Genomic DNA, 27,791 nt, shown 5'->3' on the forward strand with positions numbered 1-27,791 from the left:
ATGGCTGATATTGCTGGTGAGTCTTGGCAGTCATACAATATATAAATGTATCAGCCCTGGTTGGGTAGGTCAGATGGTTAGAATGTTGTCCCCATACGCCAAGTTTGCAGGTTCGATCTCTATTCAGGGCACATGCAAGAATCAACCAATGAATGTGTGAATACACGGAGCAACAAATCAATGTGTGTGTCTCTCCCACTTTAACTCTCTAAAAAAAAAGAAATCAAATAAAAAATTAAAAAAGTGTATCAAAGCGACATGTTGTATATCTTAAATTTATACCGTGTTATATGTCAAATTCATTCTGTTAAAAAAGAACCAAAATGGGATGCCTATCGAGAGACTCCAGACTTTCTGTAATAAATGCCAATGGGACAGTGGCGCCCTCTGGTGCACATTGGCTCTGAGGACCCCTTTGTTCTGTCTGACTCGTCCCCTGGACTTCAGTTTCCATTCTCCTCTCCCAAGGAGGCCACAAAGCAAGGGTTCTCCTTTTCCAAGATGGTGACATGCTCTTGCTTTGGTCTGGTGGTTCCTTATTGCCTTATTGTTCTTGGATACTTTTAAAAAATCTTCACCCAAGGACATAATTTCATTGCTTTTAGAGTGAGATGAAGGGAGAGAGAGACGCATCAATTGGTTGCCTTCTGTAGGCGCCCAGACCAAGGAATGTATGCTGGGGACCGAGCCTGCAACCTAGGTATGTGCTCTGACCAGGAATCGAACCCTCAACCCTTCAGTTACAGGATGACACTTCAACCAACTGAGCCACACTGGCCAGGACAGTTTTTGGATATTTTTGAGAAGACTTAAACATATTTTTATTCTGTCTGACCTTTGGTTGTTTTCAGTGGGAGGATTGGCATGAGTAACTTATGGGAAACAGGACTGAGTCATGATGTTTTAGGCTTCTCTGCCTGCCCTGTCTGCATATCTCAGACTCAGTGTCCCCAAGCCGAACGCACCAGCCTGTCGCTGTCCTGTCTTCGAGAGCCGTGAGAAAGTGCTGTGACCCCAGACGATGCCACAGCCAATCAGCAAGGGTGACCACTAGCTTTCATGCGAATCAGAAAATGGTGCCTCTTCTTTAGTTAAAAGTTTTAATTTTATTTTTATTTATTTTAGAGAGAGAGGAAGGAAGGGAAGAGAGAGAGAGAGAGAGAGACATTGACTTGCTGTTCCACTTATTTATACATTCATTGTTTTTCTTCCTCACCCTGCTCTTTCCTAGTCTTCTTGGGCTGCTGTAACAAAGTACCATAGACCCAGTGGCTTAAATAACACAAAATTATTTTCTCACAGTTTTTTTCCTGGCTGGCAGACAACAGCCTTCCCGTGTCCTGATATGAGAGAGAGAGAGAGTGTAATTTCTGTCTTCTTTTTAAGATTTTATTTACTTATTTTTAGAGAGAGCAGAAGGGAGAAAGAAAGATAGGTAGAGGAACATCAATGCATGAGAGAAACATTGATGGTTTGCCTCTCAGTCTACAACCCAGGCATGTGCCCTGACTCGGAATCGAGCTGGCAACCTTTTGGTTCGCAGGCCTGTGCTCAATCCACTGAGCCACACTAGCCAGGGCTCTGTCTTCTTCTTATAAGGCCACTAATCCCATTATGAGGGCTCCATCCTCAGGACCTAATTAGCTCCAATAGGCCTGTCTCTAAATCCCAACATCCTGCAGTTGGATTTTAGAGGGACATAAACATTCAGTTTATAACACCTCCTTTCAGGAAAACAATGATGAAGCTAATCAGTGGAGACACACATCAAAAAGAGTTTAGTTACCTATCAGAGCGCTCAAATTCAGACCTCACACATCTGGGGAGAGATTTGGAGCCCAGCTAAGATTATCAAGCTGAAGAGTGGAATGAAGCCGATGGAAAACCAGACAGGAAACCCACACTTTCTTTCCCCTCATTTATTACCTATCCCTCGTCTCCAGCTACGGGCCACTGACACAGGGCATGTAGCCACCTCTAGACAGCTTCCGAGGTTGGCTCGCCCAACACCGGGTGCTGCGCAGTGTGGAATGAGGCTGGCAGCAGACATCGATGGACCCTCTTATCTCTCCCAGCCCCTGGAAGGGCGAAGTCAGGCACACAAGACCAATGGTAACTGCTGAAAAAGGCCCTCCTGAAACTGGCAATGTTGGGCTGAGCAGCACTAACTTCAGTGAGCGCTGGCCCAGGAGGAGGGATTTTGTCTCCTTCTGCCCAATCTTCTTGCTTGTCTCCGAAATAACTGCTGACTTGTCTGCTCATATCAAGGCCTGCGTCTTCACTTCCACTCTCCCCAGGAGCACTACCTGAGCTTTCATTTCTCAGAATGTCCCATTCAGTACCTACTGCATTTCCCCGCCCCCCCCCCGGAATTCTCCTTATCCCCATGGGGGACAAGAATGGAGAGTGTATCTCTTTGGTGCTGCTGGGGGCAGCAGGTTTGACATGAATCTGGGCCAACTGTTTCTACACGTTTACAGAATTCATTGTTCTGTTTGCTATGTATTGTACATAAACTTTTTGAAAACTCTAACCTACAGCAGTGTTCTTTACTGTCTGTACTTGTTCTAATTGGAATATCATCAATAGTCCTGATGCATTCATTGGTTGATTCTTGTAAGTGCCCTGGCTGGGGATCGAACCTGCAATCTTGGCATATTAGGACGACATTCTAACCAAGTGAACTATCCAGCATGGGCAAAAGTTTTAAAAGAAACCTATTGTTTGTTAACACTAATTATTGTAACAAAGAAGGACTCTGTTTGAATGAGACATTTAATTCTACCAGAAAACTGTCAAAATACACACATTTACTTACAGGACACTTTACTGCCATCTGTCCAAAGTGTGGTAAACACATTTTTTTGTCTTTGAAGTAAAACATGTAATAGCATTGCTTTTCTGAAAGCAATGTCTAGCTGTGACTTGCACGCCCTTCAACGTGGCAGCCTGAACCATTGTCACAGCAGCACTGAGTTTGTCTTTTAAAAACGATTGTTTCCCTCCCCTAAGTAGATCACAGATCGGTTCTTTTTTCCCCCGCCATCCATGGTCACTGTCGCTATAGTAGTCCACGACTGAGTTTCTGGCTTAGACTCTTGCAGTAGCCTGGACCTGGTCCTCCTACCTCCAGCCCAACTCTGTACCCCCCACCCCCCACCCCCCATCCCCAGCCAAGCTGCTCTCATCACCCCAGATGCCCAGGCATTTGCCTTTCTCCCTCTGCCATGGGTCCTGCACCCGAGAACTTCCCTTACGCCCTCTCAGCCCTCGGGCAGAAACGGCTCCCGGGGCGGGGGTCGGCGCGGGGGACGGGTGGGGGAGGTCTTCCCCCTTCTCATCCCCGCCATTGTGGGACCTGCCACAGTCCCCGGCAGTTCACGGATTTGTTTCTGTTTCGGAGACTGTCTCCACTCCGTTGTTTCTCCGTCTCGCAGGGCTTGCGGGGATTGGTGGTGTGAATCGTCCGGGGCGGCGCCCGGCAGCCTCCACGTAGCTGGCAACACCTGCGTCTTCCAGGCTGATTCGACGCCTGGAAGCACAGCCACTCTCCCTCTGCCCAGGGTCTGGGAGGGGGTGGGAGGAGGGGTGTCCCTGCGGAGCGAGCGCTCCCTGCCCTGACATTGTTATTAGCTATATGGCCACTAGAGGGCAGGCAGACTCCATCCTTCCCCAGATCAGGTCCGGCCGGAACCCCAGGCAGCCTTCACGGCAGGCACATCAATTCTCCCAAAATCTGTGTGCAGGAGGATCATTTAGTAAAAACGGTCAGCGCAGCAGACAGAAAACCTGCCAAATCATCGCAGAGTTCATTGAAGCTTTGGTTTTATCCAGCGTGCTCCACAAAACTTCCTATTTTATTTAAGAACAAGTGCAAGCCCTGTCTGGTGTGTCTCCGTTGGTTGAAGTGTTGTCCCGTGAACAAAGGTTGTGGATTCAATTCCCGGTGGTCGGGCGCCTACGTGTCTCTCACATTGATGTTTCTCTCTCTCTTCCTCAATTTCTAAAAGCAATGAAAAAATGTCCTCAGGTGAAGTGCGCTTTTTCTTAACTCAGTTTACTCTGTTGTCTATTTTGAGGACACGCTAGCTGGCTAGGCCTGTGGCTCTGCCCCAGAACTGACTCTGTTTCTGGGAGTGACACAGCTGGGGTGAGCCACCACGGCCGAGGTCTTACCTTTCACTGAAGGAAGTCAATGCGAGTGGACCTAATGCCCCAGGGTGGGAGCCTTGGGGACCTTCTTAAGAATGGGGTAGATGGGGTGGGGGACGGGAGAGGCCTTGTCAGTGTCCCTCCAAGGGGTAGCCTGTAGCCTGAAGCCCCTGGTGGGCACTGGCACCATTCCTTCAGCTTTTGGACAAGACCAGGCCAGGAGAAGGTGCTCCCTGGGGACAGTGCAGCTGCTGAAAGTCTGCCCCTCCTTCCTGGACCATGTCTCAGACAGCTCAGCACCTCCTGCATTTTAAAGACCAAGCCTGGTGTGCAAGTGTGAGGTCAAGTTCATGGAATGGCCAGTCTCCCTGCACCCCATTTACAAGTCTTCTCTCATGGATGAACCCCAAAGCCATGACATTAAGGAAAAAAAAGACAATCTCCATAGGGCACACCCGGTCTGATTTCCCCCCAGTATGAAGTATCTAAAGTCACCGAAGTCTTAGGAACGGAAGCAGGAAGGGGGTTCCCTGGGTTGAGGGAGGGGGGAGAGGGGAGAGGAGGGGAATTTGAGTTTCCCAGTGAGGATGAGTCTTGCAGCTTCAGGCCGCTGGACCGCACACCTAAAATGGCTATGATGGTCCATTTAATATTCTTTGTCCTCCTTTGTCTTTTTTTTTTTACTTTTTTCTCTTTTATTTATTTATTTATTTATTACTTTTTTAATTTTTTAAGATTTTATTTATTTATCTTTTAAAGGGGGAGGAGAGAGGGAGAGAAACATCAATGTATGGTTGCCTTTCATGCGTCCCCTGCTGGGAACTGACCTGCAGGGAACCAGCCTGCAACCCAGGCATGTGCCCTGACTGGGAATTGAACCGCGATCCTCTGGTTCGCAGGCCCATGCTCAATCCACTGAGCTATATATTTTTATTTTTAATATAATTTTTTAATTTAATTTTTGTTCAAGTACAGGTTTCTGTCTTATATTTCCAACCCTGTCCGCCCCCTGTCTTTTTTTTTTTTTTTAAGATTTTATTTATTGGTCTTTAGAGAGGAAGGGAAGGAGAGAAGGAGAGAAATATCAATGTATGGTTGCTTCTTGTGAGTCCCCTGATAGGAACTGGCCTGCAACCCAGGCATGTGGCCTGACTGGGAATCAAACCGCGATCGTGTGGTTTGCAGGCCAGTGCTCAACCCACTGAGCTACACCAGCCAGGCCTGTCCTCCTTTGTCTTGCGTTGTTTTTACCACAACGAAATACAATGTGAAAAGATCGTGCTTCGTGTTCCACTTCTTTCTGTCTTGGGAGGCTTTGGGAAGCTATGGCTTCTCACCAAGGAACTTTGGTTGGATCAGCTAGTTGAAAGCATGGACATGTCAGCATTTCAAGTGCTTTACTAGCCCAGGAAAAGAATTCTTGGCCTGGGAAGCAGCAGCATTAGTCTGAGGGTTCCTCAGGCCGGTGGTCTTAGTTAGGGAAGGCTTCCTGGAAGAGGAGGTGAGGAATTGTTACTGACACTGCCAAGGCTGTTTTCAGGGTGGACAGAGGCCAGGGAGCTGCTGGTGGGAACAACGTCTTCACTGAAGCCCCTAAAGGTGCCATCGTTTCTGTTCCTAGCAGCAGGAAGCCCCCCAGACAGCCCGTGGTGCCCGGGGCACGATGGCCAATCTCCAGGGACCCTCCCGTTTGTCCCCCACCCGTCCATGCTGTCGTTGCACAAGGGGCCATGCTGTTTTGAGAACGCCCAAGGGGGCCGGCGCCCTGGGAGGTGTGTGCCTTCCCTAATCCCGCCGCCCCTGACATTGTTCCCTGTGGCCTGGTACTAAATCTGAGCTTCCCGTGGGTTGCAACTGTTTCCTGTTTCGGTGGAACCCCCGTATAGAAACTTCCTCCTTCTCGGAAACGCTGGTAATCAGAAAGATTCCGCGCCCGCAGGGCTGGCCCCGCCCCGCTTTCCTGGCGCCGCCCCCCTTTCCTGGCCACACCCCCCCACTGCTTAAGGTTCTGCCCGCGGGAGCGCACTCTGCAGCTGCTTCAACCAGCGAGAAAGGAGCCACCCCAGCGTGGAGGTTTTGAGACTGTGACAGGCCAGCGGACAGGAGCAAGGTATGTTGGAGCAGAGATGTGCCGACACCCGGTGGGCCCCAGACCCAGAGAGGGGACAGGAGCCGCCTGGAGGGTGCGCTCTCAGGACCTCAGAAATGGTTCCTTCTTGTTCAGCAATCGTTGCCCCAGCCCCACGGGGTGGGGAGTGGGGGCAGAGGCTCCCACCTTCCTGGGGTGGGGGAGATTCTGGGAGGATTGCTCCCCTCAAGACTAGGGTGAAGACCTGGTGGGAGGGGTAGGAGAGGGAAAGTGAATGGGGTCCCCACCTCAGGGATCCCCTGACTTAGGGGCTGCGCCACCAGCAGCCGCCGGTGCTGCGTCCCGCCCCGCCCCGAGCATGCCTTCTCCCCTCCCCACGAAGGTGGCAGTTTGAACTCTGAGTTCCCACATTCAGTTTTTGAATATTCTTGAACCTTTGCTCACTCAGACTCCCATACCTGAACCCTGAAAGTGGTCGAGGTTAGCCAGAAATAATATTTCTGATCTCACCTACATTTAAGCCGCTTGGGCTCTTGCCCACACACACACTTTCACTTCTTCCCGATGCCTGACCCAGGACTCCCCAGGCCGAGCTCTGGAAGCTCCCGTGACCACCTTTTCCGTGCCTGTGAACTGCAGAGGTGGGAGGAATCCTGGCGCCCCCGCCCCCCGCCCCCTGCTTTGCAAGGGCTGCGGCCTGAGAAGAAGGTGGAGGCTGTTGAGAGTCGTAACTAGAGCTTAAGAGGGAGCTTGCTTTCTCTTCCTCTCCGGAGCTCTGCTGGAGTTTCCGGAGTGGTCTGGGGTGATCGCAGGGAACTGGGCTGGTAAAGGAGACAGGGAGAGAGGGGAGAATTGGGGTTTCCTTTTGTCCTTAAAAGGGTTTTCTATATGCCTGGGAGGAAATGGTATGAGTTGGGCAATGTACACATGAGAGACAGAGGGACAGGCGGGGAGTGAGAGCGGGGAGAGAGAGAATCTTGATTCCATATGGCATCTTCTGCTGGAAAGGGTGGGGCGGATGTCCTTTAGTCACACTCTGATGGGGAGCATGTAAACAATGGCGCTTACTTGGGAAAGCAAGTCCTTTGTTCTCCACACCTGCAGGAAGTCTCTGTTCCTTTGCCCACTAGTGTTTTTAATTTTTAAAAAGATTTTATTTATCTTTCTTTAGAAGGGAAGGGAAGGAGAAAGGGAGAGAAATATTAATGTATGGTTGCTCCTCATGCGTCCACTGCTGGGAACTGGCTCCTGCTGGGAACTGGCCTGCAACCCAGGCATGTGCCCTGACTGGGAATCGAACCGCGATCATCTGGTTTGCAGGCCCGCGCTCAATCCACTGAGCTACGCTAGCCAGGGCAGACTCTTTCTTTTGCCTTCCTCACACCCCACTCAGCGCACCTCATCTTGCCTAGTTTATGGAGTGGATGCAGCAAAAGCAAATTAACAGTTGTGCGCATGCGAAACAGAGTTTCTTCTTTTTTAAAAATATATTTTGTTGATTAAGCTATTACAGTTGTCCCATTTTTTTCTCTCCTTTATTCTCCTCTGCCCTGCAACTCTCTCCCACCAGCATTCCCCCACTGTAGTTCATGTCCATGGTTCACACATATAAGTTCTTTGGCTTCTCCATTTCCCACATTATTTTTAACTTCTCCTATTTTGTACTTACCAAATATACTTTTTATTCCCTGTACCTTTTCCCCCAATCTCCCCACCACCCTCCCTGCAGATAACCCTCCACATGATCTCCATTTCCGTGATTCTGTTCCTGTTCTAGTTGTTTGCTTAGTTCATTTTTTTTTTAGGTTCGTTTGTTGATAGTTGTGAGTTTGTTGTCATTTTACCGTTTATAGTTTTGATCTTTTTCTTTTTCTTAGATGAGTCCCTTAAACATTTCATATTATAAGGGCTTGGTGATGATGAACTCCTTTAGAAGCACTTTATCTGCCCTTCCATTCTAAATGAAAGCTTTGCTGGATAGAGTACTCTTGGATGTAGATCCTTGCCTTTCATGACTTGGAATACTTCTTTCCAGCCCCTTCTTGCCCGTAAGGTTTCTTTTGAGAAATCAGCTGATAGTCTTATGGGAGCTCCTTTATAGGTAACTGTCTCCTTTTCTCTTGCTGCTTCTAGGATTCTCTCCTTCATTTTAATCTTGGCTAATGTAATTATGATATGCCTTAGTGTGTTCCTTTTTGGGTCCAACTTCTTTGGGACTCTCTGAGCTTCCCGGACTTCCTGAAAGTATTTCCTTTGCTAGATTGGGGAAGTTCTCATTCATTCTGTTTTCAAATAAGTTTTCAATTTCTTGGTCTTCCTCTTTTCCTTCCTGCACCCCTATGATTCGGATATTGGAACGTTTAAAGTTGTCTTGGAGGTTCCTAAGACTCCCCTCATTTTTTTGAATTCTTGTTTCTTCATTCTGTTCTGGTTGAATGTTTATTTCTTCCTTCTGTTCCAAACTGTTGATTTGAGTCCCGGTTTCCTTCCCTTCACTGTTGGTTCCCTGTGCATTTTTCTTTATTTCATTTTTCATAGCCTTCACTCTTTCCTCTATTTTGTGACCATACTCAACCATTTCTGTGAGCATTCTGATTAACAGTGTTTTTAACTATGTGCATCTGAGAGGTTGGCTATCTCTTCATCACTTAGTTGTATTTTTCCTAAAGCTTTGATCTGTTTTTTCATTTGGGCCATATACTTTTTTTCCTCTGTATACCTGTTAGGTAGTAAGGAGTGGAGCCTTAGGTATTCGCTAGGGCCGGGCAAGCTAGGTTGCTGCATTATGGCGCCATATGTGGGGGAGTGGTCCAAGAGGGAACAATGCCACTTGCTGGTCTCTCTGTCACTTTTCAGTCACTTCCCTGACTACCAACAAGCAAATTGGGCCCTTCTGGTGCTGATTCTCAGGTGGGTAGTTTGTGTACATTCTAGGACTCTGTGGGTCTCTTCAAGGAACTCTCCTGTGAGGCTGGGAGTTTCTTCTGCTGCTACAACCCCCACAAGTTTTTTTCAGTCAGAGGCTTTGAGGCTTTATCTCCCCACCCTGGAAGCCAGGGTTGAGTGGTCTGTCTCACTCACCAGTTTTTCCTCCCAGTTTATCTATGCACAAATGTAGGAAGTCCGGTCTGCCAGCTGCTTCCTCGAGGTGAGTCCTCTCCACCCGGCTGCCCATCTCCACCTCTCCTACCTGTCTGGATGAACATTTCTTCTTTAACTCCTTGGTTGTTGGAATTCCATACAGTTCAATTTTCTGGAAGTTTTGTGTTTTTGGGTTATTTTTGTCCTTTTGGTTGTGTGAGGAGGCACAGTGTGTCTACTTATGTTTGCATTTTGGCTGGAGGTCTGCTTGTTATCCAGAGTTTATTCTTGTATCATTATTGACTATTATATTATTTACCACTTGCACAACTGTAAACCAACTTTTGCCCTACCCTGTAGTATATGACACACACTGTATCAGGGTCTAGGGACACAGAGCAAGATAGGCAAGGTCTTATTCTTATGGAGTTTTATATGAAGGGCAGTTGAGAGTAAATTAGAAAGCAGACAGTAAAGGATACCCAATAGAAACAGCGTTATGCTGGAAATGAAGGACATTAGGGAGTTCGGGTAAGGGTGTCTTTATATGGCAATGTCAGGGCAAAAAGATGCTCTTAGAAGACCCCCAACAGTGATTGGACTTAGGCTACAAAGAAGTCTCTTCCTCCTGGAGTCACGGTTCTGAGGTGTGATTTTTGGGCTGTGTGTCTTGAGTCATGTAGGAGAGGTCCAGAATTTACCAGGGAAGATCCCAGGCAAGGTGGCTGGCTTGGTTGGAGCATCGTCCCTTGCATCAAAAAGTTGCAGGTTCAGTCCCCAGTCAGGGCACAGAGCTACGTTGTGGGTTTGATGCTGGTCGTGGCTTGTGCGGAGGGTGATGATGAATGTTTCTCAATCACATTGATGTTTCTCTCTTCTTTCCTCTCTCTAAAATCAATAATAATAATAATAATAATAATAATAATAAACATATCCTCAGGTGAGAATTAACATTTTTAAAAAGAAAATTAGAGAAGAGTCTCTGGCCCTGGTGAATGTGTCCTCACTCCTGCCTGGTGCGGGTCCTTCCTGGTGGGGCTTCTTGAAGGAGGGTCAGCACTCTGGCCTCCAGCCTCTTCTGTCTCCATCCTTCCAGTGAGGTTCCTCCCTGTGGCAGGCCATTGCCTATAGTTTGGTGACTTCTTGTTTGGGGCCATGAAGCCTTTACACTCGAATCATCGTATCTTAAAATCGGAGGGGATAGGCTGAGGCACACTCAGGTTGTTTGACAGTGACATTGGGTCCCTTTTTAACACACCCTTCTTCTTCTACCGCACACAAGTGTTCTCAGCAAGACTAATGAAGTGAAGTGGTTGCATTTTGTGTTTGCCTTTACTAAACACAAGTAGTCCAACTGGGCATGTGCCCTCCTTTGGACTACTTAGAATAATTTTTTTAGCCTTTCTTAATATATTATTCTTTTTATTTCCATTGCAGTTTTTGTGCAGTATTATTTTCCTATTAGTTTCAGGCAGATTGCGTAGTGGTTAGACAATCACATTCTTTACAAGCCACTGTTCTCTAAAAGGTATGAGCTATCAACCAACGACACAGAAAAGGGCCTTTCTCATCCCTCACTTTCTTCAGCTGCATTTCTTTGTTCTTCAAGTCAAATAGTATGTGCTCAGACCCAAGCAAGTGGTGGTCGGGTGCTTTCTTTATGTGGTAGGCACGGGGCTGAACAAAACAGGTGAGTCTCCATTTTCATGGAACTTACCTTCTACACGTGGGGTTGCACAAAAAGGAGAGGCAAGTTAGCACATGATGTGAAAGGTGAGGGCAGTGGGTGCTGGGGATGGGGTGTGCCGGTGGGTGCTGGGGTTCAGGGTGCTCTTCAATAGAGGTGACTGAAGGCCTTCCGTGCCACCAGAGTGATACAGTAGGAACCTATCGCAGGTGAACCTGCCTCACACAAGCCCGGGGGGGGGTAAGAATGTCCGAGTTCAGATGAATAGCCAGCACGAAGCCCCAAGGTTGCATGTTTGGGGAACAGCAGGGAGGCTGATGTAATAAATTGAGGTGGAGAAGGGGCAGAGGAGGAGGTCGGGGAGGCATCCAGGGCCTGGATTGGTGGGGTCTTGAACCACTACAAAACTCGGAAAGCCCTTGGGGACTTTGGACTGATGAGTGCTATCATCTGTCCTTTGTTTGAGACTCTGGGAGAAGGTTGGAAGCAGGGAGACCAAAGTTCAAAAAGAGCGGATGATCAATTCAATCTGGAAAAATCAGGAAAGGCTTGGCATGGAGGTGACTTTTAAGTGGTGTGGTGAAGAGTGGAAAGGAATGTTCCAGGTGGGCAGGGGGAGAGGGGTTCAGGGAAGGGCAGGCTGACATTCTGGGGATCTGGAGCTAGGGTGGCAGGCACAAGGTGGGGTCTCCAACTGGGAAAAGCACCCACAATTACATGCTATGCATTCTCTTCAAGCCCACACGAAACATTTACAAAAACTTTAACGGGCCAACAAGTAAATCTCAGCCAATGACAAATACATATTTTACACAGATATTCTCTGCCCATAGCTCAGTAATATTGGAAATCAATGGTAGCCAGTCTCCCCATACATTTTTAAATTTGAGCATCACTTCTCTTAATTTATGGGCCAAGAAGAAGTGACAGCTGGGATTAGAATGTATTGAAAACTGATCAACAAGGAGAATGAAGGGAGCAGCAACACTGTGAAGATGCCAGTTCTTCTCAAACTAAGTACGAATTCAATCAATGGCATTCAAAATTTCATCAGAGTTTCCTCCAAATAAGTGACAACTGATGTTAAAAGTCCTCTAGGAGATTAGAAAGCCAAGACTAGGGAGAGAATTTCGAACAACAGAAAGGGGTTGGCACCCGCTCGATCAGGTCATTCTGATGAAGTGGCATTGGTTTCAGTGATGAAAACACTGTGGCTCAGGAAGAGATCAAGAGTCCAGTGGGCACAACAGAGAAGCTGGGGACAGACTCAGGGACATGTGGGTGCTTGGCCTCTGACAGAGGGACTGCTCAGTGGGACGGTGCTGGGAAATTGGACTCTTTAGACTCTAAAACTTGCTGTTCATGGGAACCACCTGGAAGTTGTTGAGTTACTGATGCTGACTCAGCAGGGCTGGGAGAGGTCTGGGATTCTGCAGTGCTCACTGGAACCCAGCTGCTGGCAATATTGCTAATTTGGTGACTCACATTTGGCAATAGCAACAGCTTAAATTGTAAGAATAGTAGGTGTTTCTTTAACAAAGAGGTGGCTCAGTGATGTCATTGGGGATTCTGTTATCTTCTACTCTGACCTCCTTTGGTTGGAATGGCTCACACCTGACTTTTTGTTATCTTATTTGTTATCTCATTGCCCCACGATGGCATCCGCAATTCCAGACATCACATTTAAATTCCAAGCAAAAAGAAAGGGGGGAAGCATGATAACTGGAGCTCTTGCTGAAGTCAGTCCCTGGCATCAACAGCACAATAGTATTTCTAGAAGGCCCAAGGAAATGTCCCCTCAACTGTCACTGACTAGATGTGGGTCACATGGACACTCCTGTTTGGAAGGTTGGCTGGGAGGTAGAGCATATGCATTTCCTGGTACTGCTGTAGCACATTGCTGCAACTCAGTCATGAAAACCCTCCCCAAATTTATTACTGTACAGTGCTGGGGGTCAGAATTCCTAACACCAAGTTGTGGAACAGGACCGTGATCCTTCCGGGGGCTCCTTGGGGGAACCTGTGTCCTTGGCTTTTCCAGCTTGTAGAGTCTGCCTCCATCACCAAAGCTGGCAGGGTGGCCTTTTCAAATCTCTCCCTGTCCGACCCCCCCCTCCCCCCGCCGAGCTCTGCCCTCATGCTCCTTTCTCTCACTCCGACTTCTCTGCCTCCCTCTTTAAGGCCTCTCATGATGCACTTATGTGGAGCCCAGCTGGCTGATCTGAGATTCTCTGTCCATCAGAAGAGCCCAATCACATTGGCAAAGTCCCTTTTATTACTAAAGGTGATGATGTCACAGGTTCCGGGATTTGCACATGGACACCTGGTGTTTGGGGGCGGGGGTATTATTCTGTCACGGAGTGTGTCTAGGTTTCTCCCAGCATGTAAGTGGGGGTAAGGTGAGTGGAGGAGGGGGTTGTTGGTTTAGTGAGGTCCACAGTGACATGCGACCAGTATGGGCTTATTTCACAAATGAGCACAACCCTGGCAAACAGCGTTTCCTGTTCCAGTCGAGTCTGAGTCTAGGACTTCAGTAGCCTAAATACTTGGGGGAAAAACTTGAGTCAAAAAGAGAATGCACTTTGCCCTGGCCAGCATGGCTTGGTTGGTTGGAGCGTTGTCCTACAAACTGAAAGGTTGTGGGTTTGATTCCAGGTCAGGGCACATGCCTAGGTTGTGGGTTCAATCCCTGGTCAAGGGTGCATATGGGAGGCAACTAGTTGATGTTTCTCTTTCACACTGATGTTTTTCTCTCTCTCCTCTCTCTCTCAAAAAAAAAAACAATTAAAAAGGTAATGAAAAAAGTCCTTATGGGAGGGTTAAAAATAAAAGAGAGTGTGCACACTTTCTTGCAGTTCCTCTCTTCACCCTGCTTGTCAGTTGAACCCTGACGTGCTGCCCTTTGTTCCCACAGGTGCAACAGGAATCTGTGTCCAGAGGAAGCTTCTGAGCAGGAGCAGGGCTACTCCCCAGGGGAACTGAGGCTTCTCCTCCTGGGGAAGAAGGACGCAGGGAAAAGCGCCACAGGAAACACCATTCTGGGCAAAGATGTGTTCACGTCCAAATTCAGTGCACGGATGGTGACAGTGTTGGGAACAAGAAAAATGGTCTCAGCCCCAAGGAGCCTGCGTCCCTAGCAAACATCCTGTAAGTTGATTGCCATCTGTTTAGTTTCAAAATTTTCCTCTCAGTTGAGTCAGACCCCACCCTGTTCCCGCGCACGGGCTCTGTAAGCCAACAGCTAACCGCCACATCTGCTTCTGTGCAATGCTTGCTTGCTTGCCTCTATATAAGGACTTAGCTGTAAGCGCTGGGCGCGACTCTCGTTTGCAGCCCTTGTGGGCACTGTGTCTCTGGACACTCTGAGAGTTTGCCCCTGCGCAGGTTAAACTTGGCCAATAAAGTAACATCTTTGAAACCCTGAAAGTCTCTGACATTTGTTCTCTCGGTTGGTGGATGCGACATTTAGAGGCCCCAGCGAGATCTCCCTTGGCGGAGTTTCGGTTTGGAGACCGAACGGGCAGCTCGAGCTGAGTAAGTATTTGGTGAGGATCCTCTTTTGGTTTTGGTGCTCCGGAGCAAATAACCCCTGAGGTAGTAGGTGGAACGCCGCCCTCTGAAATTTGGTTTTGGTAATTCGGATTGTGACCGGTCATGTTAGGTTTTCCTTCCCCCGCACTGCGCTGCGCTGAGTTTAGTTTCAGTTTGTATGCCAGGCACGTCTGATCGTCCGTGTGTTTGTGGAACTGTGTTATTTGTTTGGTTGTTTGTCTGTGTGGTCTGTTTCCTTTCCTTCGAAATCCCCAGTCTTCTCGAGATGGGACAACAGGAATCGGTGCCTGGTTCCCCACTTGACTGTCTCTTAAAGAACTTTCCTGATTTCCAGCGATGGGCCCTAGACTATGGCGGGCCGTCACCAGACCCTGAGTTCCTATGAACCTTGAGCCAATTCGAGTGGCCCACCTTTAATGTAGGGTGGCACACAGAGGGCACTTTTGACTTCTCCACTTTGTTTGCAGTGTGAGCCCGTCACACACCCGGGGAGGCGAACTTTACGGGGAGGGAATTTTGCTGCGGGCGGGAGGTGCCACCATTTTGCCTCTCCGGGAGGGGCCGCCGGCACCAGATGCTCCTCCGCGGGCGCCCCCCCGTCTAGTTTATGTGCCCTTTTCCACCAGTGACATATAATTGGAAACATCAGAATCCCCCATTCTCTGAGAAACCCCAAAGGCTAATCTCCCTCTTCGAAACCATATTCAGAACTCACCAGCCCACCTGGGATGACTGTCAACAGATTCTGCAAACTCTCTTCACTTCTGATGAGAGAGATAGGATAATATGGGAAGCCACAAAGGCAGTATTGGGGGAGGAGGGAGGTAGAAGACATTCTCCCTTCTCAGACCCCGGCCTGGGACCTTAATACTACTAGGAGAAGGGACGCGATCCTCCAGTATTGCTGGGGTCTGTTGAGGGGGCTCAAGGCAGCTGCGAGAAAACCTACCAACTTTAGTAAGGTCAGTGAAGTCATCCAAGGCAGAGAAGAATCCCCAGCAGCGTTTCTAGAAAGGCTTATGGAAGCATATAGGGTATATACACCCCTCGACCCCGAGGCAGAGGAAAATAGAAGATTAGTAAACATAGCCTTTGTAACTCAGGCAGCCTCAGATATTAGAAAGAAGCTTCAGAAGATAGAGGATTTGAGGGAGAGAATAGGAGCAAGCTATTGGAGATAGCCCAGAAAGTTTATGTAAATAGGGATGACCCAGAGGTAGGCAGGGCAAAGGAGGTTGCCATGATCCTGATTGCCGCCCAGAAGTCTCCTCCCAAAGGAAAAGGGGGGCCACAAAAGGGCCAAGGGTGACGAATAGACAAAGATCAGTGTGCTTACTGCAAAGAATGAGGACATTAGAAGCGAGATTGTCCAGCCTGTAAGCAGCAGGAGGAGCCATCTAACAGTCAGGCAGTCCCACTGGCGCCAGCCCCCAATGTATTAGCCCTTGCTGGATTCAGGCAAGACTGAGGAGGACCGGGCTCCATTGTGCTTGGTCCCCAGAAGCCCATAGTCAGAGTAAAAGTCGGGGGCCAGGACATTGACTTTATGGTAGACACCAGAGCGGAACACTCAGTAGTCACCGTCCCAGTTGGACCCCCCACCGGGAAGGAGGTCTTAGTACAAGGGGCCACCAGGCTCTCAGCCAGCCTGCAAACCCAAGACTACGAGCCCTGGAAAAGGCCAGTAGCCTACCTGTCTAAACAATTAGACAATGTCGCAGCAGAGTGGCCCAGCAGTGGGTCCTTCAGGAAACCAGACACCTCCCGGGACCAGGGAACCACCAGATTGCCTAAGCAGAGGAACCAAGAATAAAAAAAATGATAGATAAATCTAGATAAGTAGAAATATGTATAAAGGATGTGAAAGTTTTAAACCTGGAGTAAAGGAAACTTCAACTACTTGTTTTCTGGTTTCATGGGAAAAGAGCAAGTTTCTCACATGTGGTTCTGTTTCTGATCAGAAACCCTGTATTGTAAGACCTGGGAAAGGTCACCTGTAGCCAGTTGGGGAGAATGCCTTTGCCACCTGGGACCCAAGAGGGGTCAATTGGGGCTGACCAGTGCTTCAGCCTGAGGCAAAGCAGCATGTCTCTGCCATGAGACTGGGCCAGAAGGAACATGTTTTTGCGAGGCACCAGTGGACGCAGTGGTGCAAGAGAATGCCTGTGTGTTGTTTCGGAACTCTGTGTTTTGGATTTTGTTCTGTATCCATATCTGAAAGGGAAGAGAAAAAGCCCACTGACAGGCAACAAAGACCAGGGTTACAGGCGCCTACAGTCCTCAGCCTAGCTGGCTTAGACCCAGACCAGACTGTCACAGTGCTTTAGAAACTCTGCCACTCCCCTCGGAGAGGCCCTGATCAGAGATCTAAAATCATTCACTGAGAAGGAGACTGGATGACCTTGGATAGATTTGCTGCTGCTGGAACTACTTAGAATTAGGAATGCCCCTAAGTCTTCAGGAGACCTCCTCCCATCCTCAGAATAGATAAAGGGGGGAGATGTAGCAGGAGACCTGTTTAGACAAGCCCAGACAAGTCAGAGGGACTCGTCCGTTTGCTGAGCCACTAAGATAAGGAGGGGTAAACAACTAAGTAACTAAGAAGTAAGAACAAAAGAACATTACCCTATCAGTAGCCCTGCTTTCTTGCTTCTGGATAGATTTGCAGCTGTGTGCTGCTGCTGTGTGGACCCTGTAGCAGTCAGATTCTCTGTGTAACTGGTTCTGATAGGAATGGCTCTAGTTTTGAAGGTCATGAACTGAGGTCCATGGCTGACCATCTGATTATAGGGTGTTTGCAAGGTCTAAGCTTCAGAAAAGTGAAAAATGTCCCTGCGAATCTAGGGACTTTTAGCTGCCAGATACTGAGTTTAAGTATAGTCCTTCCCAGTGTGGGAAAGGAACAGGGATTAAAAGAGAATTATAGATAAATCTGGATAGGTAAAATGGCTATAGAAGGTTTGTGAATATTGCAGAAAGTCTGTGGGAAGTTATAAAAATAAATGGAACTATGAAGATTTTGGAAAGAAATTATGTGGTGTTAGTAATAGAAGGTATAAAGCATGGAGATGCATCTCGATGGGTATTAGGAGAAAGATTTTCCTTCAAGCTTTGTGTTTTTCTCCCTACCTGATCCCTCCAGAATCTGGCATTCTGAAGGAATGAATAATGATGTAAGGTTTCTTTGCATAAAACCAATAAGACCAGTCATTAATAGTGGTTTTGCTAACCAGGACTTTGACTGGAATGTCACACCTGAAGGAGGCATGTATGGGTTCTGGTCGTTACCAGAGAGCTCAGAGGAACTGGGATTGACCTGTGAAGCTAGCAAAAGCCCACGAGAAAAGCCTGGTACATTGGTTGGTTGTGCGGTTTGTGCCAGTCTTTCCGGGGAAGGAACGAAGGTTGCCTTCCTGAAAGATGGCTAAAAGGAACCTATAGGCACAATGGAGGCTCAAGGATTTGAGTGAAATGACTGGTACAGGCAAAGCCAGATGGCGGATGTGTGGCTCTGCTTCTGTGCCCTGAGGGGCAGATTGAGAAGTTAATCTGAAGGTTCCCTGTGTGAGTTCCAGCAAAGTGGACTTAAGGATCAAAAGTGATCCAGGCTGCTCTTGGTGTGTTTATGCAAATGAACAGTCAAAATCAAAAGTGGGACCCAAAGTAGTCCCTGTAATAACAGTGAGGGTGATCTTAAGGAGAAAAATTACAGTTCTAGGAAAATTACTATGCTCAGTATTGGATATGAGAATGGCTCAGCTAACTGTCTTAAAACTGTCTTATTTTCATTTAAGAGCTGAAACCAGGTTTGTGATGTCACCAAAGATGTACAATTTACAGGACCTGTCAAATTGCCACTGTTAAATGTCATTTCAGGAAGGACCTTGCAATGGAATGTCATCCCAAAAGACAGTCTCACAGGCACAGCAACTGGTTTGGGAATTATTGTGAATTAACCTGTGTCTCTTTCTGTTTACATAGGCCATATGCCTATGACCTGCCTAATCTGTCACCTCCAGAATATGACCTGACCAGAAGGCCAACGGTCCAGTAATGCCAGCCTTTGGACACCAACCCTACAAATTCCTGGTGATAGTCAACTGACCAGGACCCTGTAAGGTCCTTCCCCTTGCAGGAAGGACTCCCTCTGTGCTGCACCCACCTCCTCCTCTTTCAGGGTACCCCTGACCCAAGGGTAGGTAGGACGACGTCCATGTCCAGCCTGAAGTAGTTATAAGAAGATGAGACCTTCGTCCATTGTCCTTTATATGATTCCAGAAGGAGAAAGGAATCTCAGAACCCCTCCTAATAGTTAATCACAGGAGGAGAAAAATGATGAGGAAAAACCCTCATTAATGCTCTGAATCGAAGAACAGGGGGAACCTGTATATTCCTAGGAGAAGAGTGTTGCTATTTTGTTAAAAACAGACTATGGCCCAGGGCCGGGACAGGAGCATCCTCCTGGTGGCAGGACACTCTTCTGTCCTTCCTAGCCCCCATCCTAGGACCCCTGATCACCCTCATCCTAGTCATTACCGTAGGACCCTGGGCCATCAGAACAGTAGTCAGCCAATTAGAAGGAGCACTAGTATGGATGATCACTAGCTGCATTCTCATGCTCCAGCAACAAGAGCAGAGAGTCCCATTATTGGATGCTGAGACAGATGAAAGAGCTGTCTAAGCACCCACAGAGATAGAGAAATGATAGAAAAAAGCCCGTTTTCTGCTAGCCTAAGAACGCCCTGTAGGAGAGTCTAACTTCCGCATTCCCCTTCTGTAACCTGCTTCTGCCCCGCAGCCAATGAGAGGCACAGCACCTCAGATATCCCTCTCCTCCAAGATCAGGTAATATATTTAGAGCGCCAAGTAGACTCCCTTGCTGAAGTAGCATTACAAAATAGGAGAGGATTAGATCTCCTCTTCCTCCAGCAAGGTGGGTTATGTGCTGCATTAGGGGAGGAATGTTGTTTTTATGCTAACCACTCTGGAGTAATTAGAGAAAATATCAAGACACTCACCAAAAGATTAAAAGATAGAGATAAAGAGGAGGAAAGTTCTAGTTGATATGCCTCCATGTTCAAAACATCACCTTGGTTAACTACCCTTATATCTGCTATTGCTGGACCCCTCTTACTGCTCCTATTAGCGATCACCGTAGGGCCTATCATCCTAAATAGAGTTCTTGCTTTTATCAAAGAGAGGGTAGAAGTAGTCAAGTTAATGGTACTCTCCCGACCTTATACCATCCTTCTGAGTGATGAAGAGTCAAGGGTTTGACATACCCCCAAAGAAAATGGGGGAATGTTGGGAACAAGAAAAATAGTCTCAGCCCCAAGGAGCCTGCGTCCCTAGCAAACATCCTGTAAGTTGATTGCCATCTGTTTAGTTTCAAAATTTTCCTCTCAGTTGAGTCAGACCCCACCCTGTTCCCGCGCACGGGCTCTGTAAGCCAACAGCTAACCGCCACATCTGCTTCTGTGCAATGCTTGCTTGCTTGCCTCTATATAAGGACTTAGCTGTAAGTGCTAGGCGTGACTCTCGTTTGCAGCCCTTGTGGGCACTGTGTCTCTGGACACTCTGAGAGTTTGCCCCTGCGCAGGTTAAACTTGGCCAATAAAGTAACATCTTTGAAACCCTGAAAGTCTCTGACATTTGTTCTCGAGGTTGGTGGATGCAACAACAGAAACGTGCCAGAGAGAGAGTGGGGACGTGATGGGGGAGAAGGTGGTGGTCATTGACACCCCTGACCTGTTCTCCTCCACAGCTTGTGCAGAAGACAAGCAACGAAACATGAAATGCTGCCTGGAGCTCTCGGCCCCCAAGCTCCATGCCCTGCTTCTGGTGATCCCCATGGGCCACTGTGTGGAGGAAGACAGACAGGCCATTGAGGGCATCAGGAAGGTGTTTGGAGAGGAAGCCAGGAGGCACACCATTACCATCTTCACTAGGAAGGAGGATCTGGGGAATGTGTCCATGGAGGATTACTTTGACGAAACAGCCCCGTCTGAGAGTTGGTTGAAATCCATGGAAGCCGATACTGCGCTTTCAACAAGGTGGGGGAGGCCGAGCGGGCCCTCCAGGTGATGGAGCTCGTCCACATGGTCAAGCGTTTGGTGGAGGCGAACAGAGGTCCCTATCGCGTGAATTGCAGAAACGAAGGCTGCGGATTCCAGGTGAGAATTCCCGTTAAGGTCTCCCAGGGTCTCCCTGTCGTTAGAGCCAGTGGGAAGGAGCTAGTCCCAGACAAGGGTACAGTTTCACAGGTTTTATTTAAAGGGTTAGTTGTTTATCCATAATCTACAATGATGAGGTGCCAGACAGTAGGTCACTTGCAATATTAGCCTTTGGACAGATCATTTATTGGTAAATTAATGGATACATCGGCATCCTTGTTGGACTTTACCTCTCATATTTCTGGATACTAATGGCTCATTAGATACCCCTGGCTTCAATAGGACTGTCTTCTTCTTGTCCCCTCAGCCTCCCTGCCCCCTGTCCTCTTCTGGCCACTCTGGAGGTAGCCACATCCTCCTGTAACGAGCTCTAAAAGTTGACATCTGCCTGGGTTAGTTCTAGTCTGTCCTCTGGTGATGCTACATTGAGCAGCTTTGAGCTCCATCTATTGCCAACAGTTTCTGAATTAGTAGCTCTAGTCCAGTCTCTCCTCTGAGTTCTGAGTCCTTTATCCAATGGCTACTTAACATCTACACTGGGCTCTGATATAGGACCTCAGACTTCATGTGTCCAAACTTCTGGTTTCCCCCTCTTGTTTTTTAAAGTCTTATTTAGTTTTAGAGCTACAGGAAGGGAAGAAGGGAAACATCAATATGTGAGAGAAATATTGACAGGTTGCTTTTTGCATGCACCCAGCTGGGGACCTGGCCCACAACCCAGGCATGTGCCCTGACCAGGAATCAAACCAGCAATCTTTTGGTTCTCAGGCCAGTGCTCAATTCACTGAGCCACACTAGCCAGGGCTAGTTTTCCCTCTTAAATCAGTGAGACTTCTGTTTTTCTCTCAACTCCGTGAATGGATGTGCTGTTCACCACACTCTTTGAACCCAAACCTGGGAGGTGGCTATAACCCCCCCTCCCCCCCAGCCAGCACCTGCTGTCCGAGAAATCCTCATGTCTGCATGATCATGCACCTGGAACCCACCTGCTTGACTCCATGCCCACGGACACCACCTGGTCTCAGCCAGCCTCTTCTCTCGCCTATACTGGTTTACCAATAATCTGCTGACAACTTTCCCCTCATTCATTCTTACACCGCTATCCATTCTACGTACAATAGCCAGAGTGAAAGTTTATGGCAAGGGTGTCCAATCCGGGGCCCAAGGGCTGCATGTGGCCCAGGATGGCTGTGAGTGTGGCCCAACACAAAATTGTACATTTATTTAAAACATTGTGAGATTTTCTTGTGATTATGTGTCACAAATGTCACATAAAATAAATGTACATTAGCTTGTGCTACTTGTGCGCGTGTGCGCCCCACCATGCCTTACTCATGTCATCGCTATTTGGCAGCATGTACGTTTGTGAGAAACTATTTTCAAGAATGAAACACAGCAATTGTAAAATTAGAACCAAAATATCTGATGAGCACCCTGAGAGCTTATTGAGAATTGCAACCATTTTATCAAACCAGATTCTGATGCACTAGTTTCTCAAGTACAGTGTCAAACATCCCACTAGTTTTAGGTTGTCCTCTTTTCTTGTACTTTGATAATAAAAAATATTTTAAAAAATCAATGACATTCCATTGCTTAGATATGCACACTTTCTATAATAGTGATCACAAACTTGGGACTTGCTCAGTGATTTAAAAAAATTATCGAAAGGGCTGCTGCATAATCAGGGTTATTATGTGAGGACTTTATGCTTATCTGTGGTGACGGATCTCATGAAAACTATGTGCAGACCTGTTTTTGTTCATCAGTGTTCATTAGTGTTTGTGTATTTAATGTGTGGCTCAAGACAACTCTTCTTCAGTGTGGCCCAGAGACACGAAAAGTTTGGACACCCCTGGTTTCTGTGACTGAAAAACGTGAGTGAAAACTGTATTCATAACCAAGGAATGCAAGCTCTCGCCTCTAGAGAGCTTATGCTTGAACTGGAATTGATGTACACCTAAGAGAAGATTTGAGATCTGCGTTCATCACCTGTCCTCTTTATTTTCTAGGACTGCGTGAAAGAAGGCACGTTGCAGAAGGCAGACAGTCCGCATAGTAAGATGACCCTTAAAAAATGTTAAGCTCATATCTGTATTATTTTGAAGGTTTTATTTATTTTTAGAGAGAGGGGAAGGGAGGGAGAAAGAGGGAGAGAAACATCAGTGTGAGGTTGCCTCTGGTGTGTCCCTTGCTGGACACCTGGTCCACAACCCAGGCATGTGCTCTGACTGGGAATCAAACCGGTGACCCTTTGATTCACAGACTGGTGTTCAATCCACTAAACCACATCAGCCAGAGTTCAGCTGCTTTCTTTAAATGCCACATTCACTCCCCTCCCAGACTTGCCATGCAAACAAGGTCTGGAGGGCCAGTCCACATGGTGCTCTGGGTGACACAGAACCAGTGACTATCCCTGAAGTTGCTGACTCTGCCATTTGCTCAGTGTGTAGTTTTGGCATTAACCTTGGGTCACAGGAGAAGTGGTGGGAACAGGTCACGTATGGAGAGACAGTTTTGAGGTGCAGGTTTTTACTGAAATTTGTTGAGGTAGAATTTACATAGAGTAAAATGCACAAATGTTTTTAAAAAAATTTTAATATATATATTTTATTGATTATACCATTACAGTTGTTCTATTCCCCCCCCTTCATTCCCCTCCACCCGGCACACCCCCTCCCCCACCATTCCCCCCCCCCTTAGTTTATGACCACATGTGTCAAGTTCTTTAGATTCTGTATTTCCCCTACTATTCTCGCCCTCCCCCTATCTATTTTCTACCTACCGTCTATGCTATTTTCTGTACCTTCTCCCCCCTTCTCCCCCTCCCACCCCCCTGTTTCTAACCCTCCATGTGTTCTTCATTTCTATGGTTCCACTCCTGAACTAGCTGTCCTCTTGGTTTGCTTTTGTTTTAGGTGTGGGTGTTAGTAACTGTGAGTTTGCTGTCCTTTCACTGTTCATATTTTTCATCTTCTTTTTCTTATATAAGTCCCTTTAGCATTTCATATAATAAGGGCTTGGTGATGATGAACTCCTTGAACTTGACCTTATCTGAGAAGCGCTTTATCTGTCCTTCCATTCTAAATGAAAGCTCTGCTGGATAAAGCAATCTTGGCTGTAGGTCTTTGGATTTCATGACTTGGAATACTTCTTTCCAGCCCCTTCTTGCCTGTAAGGTCTCTTTTGAGAAATCCGCTGACAGTCTGATGGGAACTCCTTTGTAGGTGAATGTTCCCTTATCTCTTGCTGCTTCTAGGATTCTCTCCTTCATTTTAGTCTTGGCTAATGTAATTATGATGTGCCTTGGTGTGTTCCTTCTTGGGTCCAACTTCTTTGGGACTCTCTGAGCTTCCTGGATTTCCTGGAAGTCTATTTCCTTTGCCAGACTGGGGAAGTTCTCCTTTATTATTTGTTCAAATAAGTTTTCCACTCGTGGCTGTTTCTTTTCCCCTTCTGATACCCCTATAATTCGGATGTTGGAATGTTTAAAGATGTCCTGGAGGTTCCTAAGCTTCTCCTCATTTTTTTGAATTCTCGTTTCTTCATTCTTTTCTGGTTGGATGTTTCATTCTTCCTTCTGGTCCATTCCATTGATTTGAGTCCCAGTTTCCTTTCCATCACTATTGGTTTCCTGTGCATCTCCCTTCATTTCAATTAGTTTAGCCTTCATATGTTCCTCTAATTTGTGACTATAATCAACCAGTTCTGTGAGCATCCTGATCACCATTGTTTGAACTGTGCATCTGAGAGGCTGGCTATTTCTTGGTCGTTTAGAGTTATCGGCTCTTGAGTGATAACTTCTTGAGCCATCTTTTGGACTGTTCGTGCCTGTTACGTATCAGGAGCGGAGCCCTAGGTATTCACCAGAGCAGGGCAACTCTGTCGCTGGGTTGTGACGCTGTACGCGGGGGGGCGGGGTCAACAAGGAGCAATGGCAGTCCGTCTGCCGCCTCCCACCGCTGCCGCCACAGCTGCCACCGTCACCGGGGCCTGCGCGTTCCAATTTTCTGTTTTTTGGCTGTGTCTTTGTTTACTAAACCTTTGTTATATTCAAACTTGGTTGTGGGAGAAGGCACAGTGTTTCCACCTATGCCTCCATCTTGGCGGAAGTCCAAAAATGCACAAATCTTAAGCACACAACTCAGAGACTTCGTACACATCTGCACATCTGCAACCACCATCTAGAAGATGTCCAACCTTTTAGCACCTCTGGGCCACACTGGAAGAAGAAGAGTTGTCTTGGACCACACATTAAATATATTGCTACACAAAATCACAAAAATGTTTTGAGTAAGTTTATGGTGTTGTGATGGGCTGCTTTCATAGCTACCCTGGGCCCCATGTGGCCTGTGGGCCACAGGTTGGACACCCCTAGTAGAGACATGGAATATTTCCATGACCTCTCCAGATTCTTACCAGCATCAAGTAATCTGGTCTGTTCTTGAACTTCATAGAGTGTGTTCATATAGCATGTGGTTTTGCATCTGATGGCTTTTACTTAGTATGTTCTGGAGATCCAGCTGAGTTGTGTATCTGTAAGTCGCTATTTTCCTTTAAGTTCTAAGTTGTATTCTCTGATTTTATGAGTTCACCAATCAGGGTCATTGTAAACGCACATTCTCCCTCATCCTGCTTCAGCCCACCAGGACTTACTTTTGGTTACAAAATGAGAGGAACGGTAAGGACCAAGGCCAGTGGAGGCCAAGTTTCACATTTTCATCTTTCTAGGCCATTTCAAGCCCTTGACGTAGCTGTGAATCTGTTCACAGCCCCTTCCGTGGATTTCATGTGGGCGGGCAGTCTCTGACCAGGATGAGGGTTGTGCTGGGTCCCAGAACTGACACTGTTCTCTATAAACACTGACAGAGAAAAGAAACCACCACACGGTCCCCATCTCTGTGCTCAGCTGCAAGAGGAGACTCGGAATCTGTTCTTTCATCCTACAGGCCAGGGGAGCAGCTGCCGCTGGCCGCGGGGTCTGAGATGAACTCCAGGCCGACAGAACTAAAGGTCCTGCTCATTGGGAGGTGTGGTGCCGGGAAAAGTACAGTCGGAAACAGCCTGGTAGGGAGGCACGTCTTTGAGACCAAGTTCAGTGACCTCCCGGTAACAACAAAGTTTAAGTCCGAGAGCAGAATGTGGAGGAAGAAGAACATTACGATCATTGATGGTCCAGAATTGTCCTATTCAAAGGACCTGATGTCAGATCTTCAGAAACAAACCCCGGAGGGCCCCCACACCTTCCTGCTGGTGACCCCGATGGGCTCCTTTGTGGAGAGAAGCAAAAAGCTGCTGGACACCCTCCAAAGCAACTTTGCAGATGAAGTTACTAAGTACATGGCCATTCTCCTCACCAGGAAAGAAGACCTAGGGGGCCAGGGAGTAGAGACGTTTCTGAACAGCAACGCAGACTTCCGTGAGCTCATTCAGAAGTGTGGAGGCCAATCCAGTGTTTTCCACCGCTGGGCCACAGAAGAGGAGGAGCGGAGCCAGGTGGACGAGCTCCTGAAGAGGCTGGTGTGCATGGCGTGGCAGAACGGAGATCAGCCCTGCAGCTTCGCAGAGGAAGGTAAGCCACGTCAGGAAGCAGGTTCTATGCTCTTTAGAGAATGTCATGTGGGCTCTCCAGGCAAAGGCAGAGAGATGCCACCAGGACACACATAGTATGGCCCCTGTGACGCCACCTGTGGGGAAACTTATTGTCCACCTTTTCACAGCACATGGGACAGTGCCAGCGGGCACTGTCACTATAACCACGAGGTGCCTTTGGATGCCAATGAAAGGCCAATGGAGTTGAAAGTGGATGTAGTGAGACATGGCTTTCAGCACACTCTATCTGGCACGGGGCACAAGTCATTGCCTTTTCACAAAAAGTAATGCTGTGAAGTAATGTCTCAACTCCACCCTGGAGACTGTGCTATAGTTAGCATTAGTTGGCAGTGGGGGCACATGGTCACAGCAGGAACAGAAGATAGAGGTGAGGTGAGTAGTCTAGACCCATGTGAATTGGTGAAGACTAACAATGAACGCACAGGGTGCCAGGGAGTCAAGGAAGCTACTAGAAAACAGCAGATGGAGAGAGAGGAGCAGTAGCATGTCTGTGGGTGAGCACTGGACAGGGACTATGGTCCAGGTCCTGCTTCTAGTTTGCGTGTGTTTGGAAGAAGCCATCCCCATGCTTGGGGCTGGTCCTGCCAGGTGGGAGGTGGCCCTGATGCTCCCGAGTGTCCTCAGCAGCAATGTGTGGCAGGGCTTTGAAGGGGGTACCTGGATCCACTTGAGGTCATGGCTCTCTCCTGCTTACCCCTGACAGGTGCCCTGACCATCATCCTGGTGGGGCCGAGCGGGACCGGGAAGAGTGCCACAGGGAACACCATCCTCGGGCGGTCTGTCTTCCTCTCTCGGCTCCAAGCCCAGCCAATTACCAAGACATTCCAGGAGGCCAAGAAGATAGGGGCTGAGCGGGCCATCATGGTGGTGGACACTCCTGGGCTCTGCCTGATGTCCTGTGATCCATTGCAGCTGGAGCTGGACCGCCGCTATGGGCCTATCAGTGGAGGGAATACTGTTCTGGTCCTGGTGCTCCAGCTGGGAAGGGTCATTCACGAGGACAAAGAGGTGGTGAAGATGCTGGAGTCCCACTTTGGAAAGGATGTCAGGAAACGCATGATTGTGCTTTTCACCTGGAAGGAAGACCTGGGAACTGAGGACATTAACTATTACTGTGCCAACACAGATGACAGAGCTGTGAAGGGGATAATGAGAAAGTGTGGAGTAAAGTTTGTGCTTTTAATAACAATGAAACTGGCCAGGCCAGGGAAGACCAAGTAGCAGTCCTTTTGAAAATGGCCAGTGAACTAATATGTAACCATAAAAAAGGGCATGGATATTCTTGTACATGGGGAGCATCAGTAAAAAAAATGCCAAGGGTGCTTGGGATATAAGTTTTCCATAGGGCTGTAAAGAATTTAAAAGATAGGGTGGTCATAGCAGGGTGAAATGCCTGGGGTCTCCTAGTTAGTGGCCCACTGAGGGTGGGGGGTGAGGGTGGGAGAAG

At 47.8% G+C, this 27,791-nt stretch overlaps 1 protein-coding gene across 1 annotated transcript; it reads left to right on the forward strand.

The window, feature by feature from the left end:
• On the forward strand, positions 1 to 27,775 carry GIMAP8 (GTPase, IMAP family member 8). Its single transcript, XM_037035587.1, is given in 10 exon segments — positions 1 to 16; positions 5,774 to 5,924; positions 6,092 to 6,262; positions 13,924 to 14,092; positions 20,241 to 20,550; positions 20,553 to 20,734; positions 22,744 to 22,789; positions 25,641 to 26,303; positions 27,048 to 27,503; positions 27,506 to 27,775. Coding segments are annotated over 10 exon segments (2,337 nt in total). The 3' UTR covers positions 27,679 to 27,775.
• Positions 27,776 to 27,791: the final 16 nt, after the last annotated feature.

This window comes from Sturnira hondurensis, unplaced genomic scaffold (genome assembly GCF_014824575.4).
Source record: "Sturnira hondurensis isolate 20B ecotype Veracruz unplaced genomic scaffold, ASM1482457v3 Scaffold0022464, whole genome shotgun sequence".
NCBI lineage: Eukaryota > Metazoa > Chordata > Mammalia > Chiroptera > Phyllostomidae > Sturnira > Sturnira hondurensis.